Genomic DNA, 8,517 nt, shown 5'->3' with positions numbered 1-8,517 from the left:
TATAAACACCTAATGAATATCATTAACTCTAAAACAGTATTTGAGGCACAAATATTAGTAAGTACATATGTTTAATGAGGTGCAACTATAGGTATTTTGTTTTGAATACATTCAATAAGTTCACCATTATAGTTGCTTTTACAACTCTCACTTTCCAAACATGACTTGATTCATCAATATATACGAGTCCTTTCTCTTTAGACAAAGCCACTCGGAGGGGCAGGGAGTGGCGTGTAGGGGGATAAACTATTAACTCTAGGCCACACTGTAGCCTAAACGAACATTCCCCTAGCGTCTCAGCTCCGTCTCTCCCACCTAACACTGGCTTTGGATATCCTGAGTTCTCTGCTAACTGTAACTGAACATCAAATCAAACCTGCTCAGGGAGCTGAAATAAATTACCTAAATCCATAAGATTCCCGGTAAACAGCTGAAGAGAAATGGAAAAAAAAAAAAGAGAGAGAGAGAGAGAAATACCTAACAATGGCAAAAAGCAATTTTAGGAAAAAAATAAGAAAAGCAAAAGTCTGCAGAACAATGAAGTGGGAAAAATCTGCTACTTGAAATAAAATAGTTTCCTATATACTGACACAGAGTTTGAATGTGTTAAGCCGTCAAGAGCAACAGACCATTTTGTAATTGTGACGATATTTGAAATAGAGTATTTGCAATTCATAAAGGGAAACAAGCCTACTCAGGGCAGGCATTAGTAAGGCACTAAGCTTCACTCATGCAAGGGATGCAGAAAACTAGAAAGATCGATACAATGAAGACCTCCAGGTCACAGGAGGCGACACAGGAGCCTCAAGGTGAAGAGAGAAACAGCTTCGGTTACTCACGGACGGATCTGAGCCTTTAATCCCGTTTCATAGGATCTAACGTGGCTCTAACTCACTGAAACTGAACGTGGGCTTCTCTGCAGAGACTCATGTTAGTAGCCACCGGCTGCCGGTGGGTGGGCCAGGGAAGGGTGCCTTGATGCACACAGCACCTGTGCTGCTGCATGAGGTCCATTTCTTCACGAAACAAAAACAAACCACCATAAGAAAAATGAATTTTTTAATTATTTTTTCTCAGAGGCAGAATCACATAGCCGTTTTGATACGATTTCCAGTAGGTCTAAAATACTGCTTTTTGGAGTTGTAAAAATTCCATTACAGAAACACGCAGAACAGACACAGGATAAACAGAAATCACATCAGTTGATCAAATGGTTGTTCTAAGGATGTTCTCTGCCTTATTTTCCTATAAGAAAGGTTTGAAGGATCCGATCGGAAACTGCTGTCCGCATACAACTAGGCTTTGGAAAAGGAAAGACCACATCAGTCACCTGGCTCGCCTGCAACGCTGTGTGCACACCTGCAGAAGCCTGCATGTTTGTGGGTGTTCCGTCTCAGCTAGGAAATTTATAATTTTAAGGAAATCTAAAACATATTCTTTACAAAAACAAACCATTGCTCCAATGTCCTTTTCTCTTGAGACACAAGCGGCATTAAGAATGGGTTCAAAAGCTTTCATGTACAACCATTTGTTATTCATCTGAGATGTCCGGACGGAAAATCGGCAAACTGGGTCCATGGTTTAGAAAGTGAAACGTTACAAATGTTATAAACAATTAAAATATGCGCAGACACTTTCTTAACTGCTAATGGTCAAAACTTTATGTTGTTTTTAAATCTGAAAGACTAAGGACTTTGGGGAAAAGCCACTCCTAACATACAACAGTATTACTGTAATGGAAGTAAAAAGCAGGTTAATAGACGCATTCAAGTAAAAATGTTAAGTAACCAGTTACTGTAAAAGCTTGAGTTGTATTCCAATTTTATAAGAAAGTATGACTACTTAAGTGGATTGCAACGTTCAAGACTGATGGCAATGATGTTACTGACGTAACAATTTATAGAACACTGAATGCACATGCTCTGCAGGGTGTGCGTCCATTGAATTTAAAATTACACATGATCATGTTAAGAATACCATTCACCAAGGGCTGTCCCAAGGCATCTTTAAAAAATCTACACCGAAGGTTTGGACAGCGAAAGCAGCGATACACTCTGTTTCCTATAGAGACACCAATACAGTCAATGCATTCACTTTTTAGCTACCATTATACTAGTCACAATTTGTAACCTCACAGAATATAGTATCTGAAATTACAATATATTTATCTTCTTTAAAACAATTTTTAAAGAAGGGCCTATCTATCCATTTTTTAGAAGTCAAAAACCAGCAGAAAAATGTAACTGATAGATGCAGTCTTTAAAATATTTTGTGGTTAATTATATGCTAATTTTCAAAATACAACAGAATTTTTGGTCCATGAGGCCCTTAAGAAACAAAAGGTAGGTGAGGGAGTCCCATTTATCAATAGAAATATAAAGTTCATGAAAAAATTTCAATACTTACTAAAATACCTTTTTACAGAATGCTTTATTTTTGGTGGTTAAACATAAGAAATCTCACTAATAAATAATAGGTACGAGCTGGTAGGACCCATAAATGAATTAAGATGCTTTAATATGATTGTGTCACATTCTTCTTTTGAAGGCCATTAATAAATGATTTTCTTTCTATGTCAACTGAAATACAATTATTTCTTAACATATATCAGAATTTAATGCTTAACATGTCTGTTTTCTCCCGGTAGGGCAGGGATCAGCAAACTGTGGCCCACAGGCCAAATCTGAATGACTGCGTGTTCCTGTAAATTAAGTTTTCTTTGCACACAGCCACACTGACTCACTTATATATTGTCTGTGGCTAATTTCATGCTGTAGGGGCAAAGGTAAGTAGTTTACAGAGACCATATCATTCATTCTCAAAGCCTGAATTATTTACTAGCCAATCCTTTATAGAAAAAATTTGTCAATCTTTGTCTAGGGGGTTTCCCAGACTAATCTAAATTAATGAATGTTCCTCTACTTCCACACCCGTTCTCTATTCTAATACATGTATGAAGTTCATGTATTTTATACTGAGTTGTATTTGTTGGTATATACCTAGGAAGCCAACATCCTAGCCGGGCTCCCATATTTAATGTATTTCGAACATAAGCACTCCCTATGGCTATGACCTGTTTGACTTCTGGTCACTCTGGAATGCTTTGGGAGTTGGATGATAATAAAATGGGTGGGCCATCCACTAACAGAATGGCCAGAAAACTGTGCATCTTATTTCATCATGAAGAAGGAAGTTGGATAGCAAAAAGAATAACCCAAATCAAATATACCTTAGGGCAAATGCCCTTCAACCAGGAAACACAGCTCGATAGTTTTACACACACACACACACACACACACACACACACACACACACACACACACAGCCACCCTCCCACCTACCACAAACTGACAGCTAAACATAAAGTATATTTGTTTTATAAATATATTACTGTCTATATACATATAGATACATCCATAAAAGGTATGTTAAATAATTATCTGTATAATCAATACTACTTTAAAGTTTTTCTTTCGTGTGTTTTAAAGTTACACACTCTATTAAAATTATCAAAATAAGTCTTTAAAAATACCAGAAATAAAGCCAGTGAAAAGTCACTTTCCATTCAAGTGTTTCCAAATCTCATCATTGGTCACCTGGACTCCAGACTTGGGCATGCACAGATCAAGGAAACACAGTTCAACCAAGGAAAAGTCAGCCATCAAAATTCTAACACCCTCTCATTGTTAATACTTCATAACAAGTATGTATATACATAAACATTCTTTTTAGTTATATTACATATGCTTATAAATGAATTCTCATGAAAACACAAAGTTCTAGTTTCTACCAGCATCAAATATTTTATACTGGTTTGCATTTCTTTCCAATGTTTAGGTCAATGACAAACTCTATAGGGATACAGAGGCCATAAAAGGAGCCTGAAAACTTACCTATCACATGCGAGAAAGGAGGAAATACGAAGGGCCAGTTCTTGGCCAGTTGGGGACTATTCCCTTTGTACTAAGACACAGAAACAATGAACTGGCTAATTGCTGTGTAAAGTACAGTCAACTTTCAGAAAATTCCAACCGGAATCCTTTCTCCTGGCAGCTTCACTACTTACTAACCACCTCTCTTATTTATTAGCGAGTCTGGTAAAAGATAGGATTAAGGTAAAAGTTTTGGCTAAATTAAAGGTTTGGATTCAGCTATGGGTTTATTTTAACGGTGGATCCTTTTACATATTGCTTTAGATAATTAAGAATTGGATGTATCTAAAGTCTGCCAAATACCTGATTCTTAAGCTCTGAAAGCAACACTGGTGCTTCAATAAAAGGGGAAGGAGAGGGGCGGCAAATTGTCCTCTCGTCATAAGAAAATGGCTGTATCTTCACTTACACTTACACTGAAGGGCTTCAGTGTGGGCAGCTCAGAGCTCTCCACTCAGGACAGGCGCGGCAAGCCCCCCATTCCCCATAGTCTAAAATCCATGAAGCAATGACAGATAGTTAGCTAAAAACATTTAGAAGGTACAATTAAAGGTGTGATATACATTTCACCTAAAATCTCACTTAAATAAATTGAGTAATGTTTGCCAGCATCTCCAAACAATTGAGATATTAAAGTTAAGAAAATGGAAGCAAAAACTACATGTACATTTTAAAAGTGATTTCACACTAAAAAATAAGAAAAAGACTTGGAATATGACTGAGATAAAAGGTACCATGCATTTGTAACCCTATTTTGGCACTGGTTTCGCCTCTGCATCTAAGCTTGTCCTACAGAGCGTGACCACGAAACAAGGAGAACAGGTTCACAGGCGAGGGGGCGCCCTGGCAGACACCGCCCGGAATGGTGTGTGGCTTCCTTCGCATTCTTTCTAGTTACAGACGAGAGCCACACTTGCTTCAAACAACAACAGCAGCAACTGTGTAGAACACCACTTTCCTGGGTTAAGTTTGCTGAACACGGTTCAGATTATTGGATATGTCAATATGCACAATGCCTTTTAGAAGCATTTACTGTATACCCAAACCCTACTTCATGCAACACACAGTGTCACACAAGTAGTGAAAATGTTATCCTAGTCAAAGGTGCTTGGACATTATTTTCAGGCAGCATTTTATCTTTATTTTAAGTTCACGCTAGATGTTTTTAGGAGAAAGAAAATGCCAATAAATTTATTTAATATACTTTAATATATTATATAAAACTAGGACAGACACTTTTATTTACCTAAATTGTTACTTTAATTTTCTACCCTATTCTAGATCTCAATTTTACTTAAAAAAATTTGTATTTAAATAAGGGATAAAATGTTGCCCAAAAGTCTAATCATGTTACACTTTTGTGTTTTAACTAGATCTACAAATCAAAAAGTTCTTATAGTTAAAAAGATACAATTTGTATCAACAGTAAAAGGTACTTTCTGGTTTTTCAGGGTTTTCCTTCGAACTGTAGCATGTGGAGTAATCAGAATACCCAGGGCATCTTGGCAGACTGAGGAAACAGATCGGAACGAGTCATTCACTACGTAAAATTCAAAAACTGGAGGCAACAGGCAAGTCATACCAATCACACAACTGTCTGCCACTGATCGCAGTATCTACCTTCTAACTGATGAAAATGAATTAGCATCTAGCAAAACCCATGACTTTGAAACCAGAAATATCCCTTACTAATACTAAAACAGACTTTAGTCTGTATCTAAAACTACACTATTTGTGGCAAGAATCTGGCCTTAATAATATAATAGGCCCCCCCCCCCCCATAAAACAACCTTCAGGAAAATGGAAAATATACAGTATCTTACAAAAATGTTAAGTTACCATTTACAACTCCTCCATCGCCATTTCCATAGTGCAGTATCAATAAGTGTTGCATATTCTCAACACATAAAACCACCTCAGGCCAGCCTTGATAAACAGCAGGAAAGCTAGAGAGTATATTAAATATAAAAGTTGCATTGAGAATAATTAGATTCATTAAAAACAGGCAAGTACTGCGAAAGGGTTACTTTATCCAGTTTTGTTGTGCCCCCAAACAAAAAGACAAACACATTAAAAATACAGGTCAATGGAAATCTAGGAATTCAATTCCATTTCTACTATCTAGAAGCACATCATAGCTGGATTGCAAAGCTCGAAACTGTAAGTTACGGCTTTTGCCTTATTCATAAAATAAAAATGGAAACATTTTTTTCCCATTGATTGCATCTGCTTTCCTTCAAATCTGCCATATTAAATTAACTAATTACGTAACAGACAAAAAAAAAATCTGAACAAAAATAAAACAATAAAAAGTGCCATATTATAAATCATTCTAGTATATACTGTTACCCATTTCAACATAAACTGGTAACTTACATTTGTTTAAAATATAGTCAGTGCTGTAGTATATCTTTGTTTCTATAAATAATGATTATAGCACAAAGAAGCCCACTTTCCCCAAATAAAAATAACTTAAAAAGCTGTAAAAGATTCAATTAAGCTTGGCTTGAAAAAATAGTTTGCTAGGTCTAGTCAAATGTTCAACATTCTGAAGGTATTGTAATTGCTTGCAATTGATAGAGAAACACCAAGTTAATAAAACATGAAATAAGGATAAAAAGTGCTGCATATAAACCCCTGATGCACCAAAGATTAATATCAAAGATCACATCTAATAAATCAAACTGGAAAAATTTCCAGCCAAGGATATAGCTTTAAAAAGGAAATGTTAAAAAAACGTTTGAATGTGAAGCAATCCCGTGATACTTCCACTATGTGGGGCTATACATACAGGTTCCATGATACAGTATTTCACATAAATGGATACTATATAACCTCCTTGCTGAGAAGGAGATCACATGTGCTATTGTAGCAAACCTCCCTCAGCATTTGAGCTGAACAAAAAACTACTAAACACCACAAAGATGCATCATCTTTCAATAGCCCAGCTGCGATTTCTCCACTAAAATGGCTGCGGCTAGCTGCTGGGCGTCTGTCACGTGAGGGTTCCTTTTCATGACAATTCTCACAAGGTCAGGTGGGAAGATGTTGCACAAGTTGATGTAGATCTTCTCTCGGTTGTCCGGATACCTCGGGGGATCCTGTGGCAGCCCGCAGTACGGAATCCGCCAGGGGGGCTCCTGCTGCTCAGGGAGGCTCTGGAAGGTGAACTGCTCATAGCACGGCTGCGTGGAGCTGTCAGGCAAGGAGTAGGTCTGCCGGTAGCCGTAGGCGTCAATCCCGTACCCCTGCCTGTCCCAGCTCCCCAGCCCCTCCTGGCGGGAGTAAGGCTTTCTCTGTCTTGAAGGAGAGCTGTCATACAGCCGAGAGTCAGAAATGCTGTCTAGTCTCGTGGCCACTAAGGACCGCCCCAGGTGTGGTGCCTTGTGTGCTGAACTCGGCGGAGAGGGGTACTCGCCAGGACAGCTGGACCGGGCTGCCACCGCTGGGTGCTGCAGGTGCACAGCCAGGTGGGGAAGAGGCGGCTTGTGATGGTACTTTGGTTCTTCGTGACTGTAACTTTGCACTCTGGTTAAGGGGTCGTGGAAACTCTGCAGGAAGGGCTGGGAATTAAGGCGGCTGTGAGGGTACATATGCTGACACTTTAAATTCTCTTCGAGTTGTGGGTCGGGAGAACTGACGTAGGACCGGTCGTTGTAGCCCACGTACGAGTCACTGCTCCCACAGCTCATGCTCCCGTCACTGCTGCAGTCAGAGGCTACAGAGCTGATCCTATAATCTGTGTCCAAGGAAAAACGCCTTTCAGGACTTCGTGGGCCTGAGATACTCAGATTTGAATATGCATTCAACATGGAATAATACCCAATGTCAACAGGGGAGTCACATTTGGGGTACTGTTCGTAAGGCATTGGCGTTCCATGATTTTTGGTTGTCATCATTATTGGAGGATATTGTCCCTGTGGTCTTTGATCCTGAGGTGGGAAATGAACTCCAGATGGAAGGCCATTGCTTAAAGATGTAGTGCTTTGGGGTTTTGCAGTAGAAGTAGCCGGTATACTCACTAAGGAGGGTACAGACCTGGTTTCCAATTTATTTTTGGTGGGAAGCTTTTCCTCTAGGTCTGGGTAGGCCTGAGTCCTGATGCTGGGGTCCGACTGCCTCTTTGGGGCGCCTCGCTTGCCGTCGGCAGAGCTGTCAGCCTTGGTGCTGCAGGGGACGCTGTTGCTTTTCACCAGTCCTCCTTCGTTTGCAGTCTTGGCAGCCGTGTTTCTTGACATGGCACGAAGTTCATCGGCCACCGACCGCTGGGGCTGACTGCCCCTTTCCGGGTGATAATATTTGCACTTGTGCCCATAGGTGCACTTCTTTCCTGCAAAGAGGAAGATGAATTAGGGAAGGAGCACGCCCCAGGTCCCCAGCGCTCAGCCTGGCACGACGACTCGGACTAGTGAAAGAAACAAAGGCAGAAACTGAGGCACACCCAGTGCTCCTCACTTCTGAGAAATGCCACCTGCAGTCCCCCTCTATCAACAGCGCTAAGAAGCTGGCCGAATGACTAATGATCGCCTCCAGAGTTTCGGGTTAATACCCTGTGTCCTCAACTCCGACCTACCCATTCTCTTCC

General features: G+C 39.8%; 1 protein-coding gene across 3 annotated transcripts in view; it reads right to left on the bottom strand.

Annotated features, from left to right (window-relative positions):
• Nucleotides 1–1,042: 1,042 nt before the first annotated feature.
• Nucleotides 1,043–8,517, bottom strand: part of ZC3H12C (zinc finger CCCH-type containing 12C) — a 71,551-nt gene continuing 64,076 nt past the window's right edge. For all 3 annotated transcript variants that reach the window (XM_036324536.1, XM_036324537.1, XM_036324538.1), the window contains exon 6: nt 1,043–8,262. In XM_036324536.1, the coding sequence (XP_036180429.1) occupies nt 6,869–8,262 (1,394 nt within the window). In that variant the 3' untranslated portion in view covers nt 1,043–6,868. The remainder of the gene's footprint in view (nt 8,263–8,517) is intronic.

Source organism: Myotis myotis, unplaced genomic scaffold, assembly GCF_014108235.1.
Source record: "Myotis myotis isolate mMyoMyo1 unplaced genomic scaffold, mMyoMyo1.p scaffold_m19_p_10, whole genome shotgun sequence".
NCBI lineage: Eukaryota > Metazoa > Chordata > Mammalia > Chiroptera > Vespertilionidae > Myotis > Myotis myotis.
Note: the sequence above shows the minus strand (reverse complement) of the source record. Positions and strands in the feature narration are given on the sequence as shown.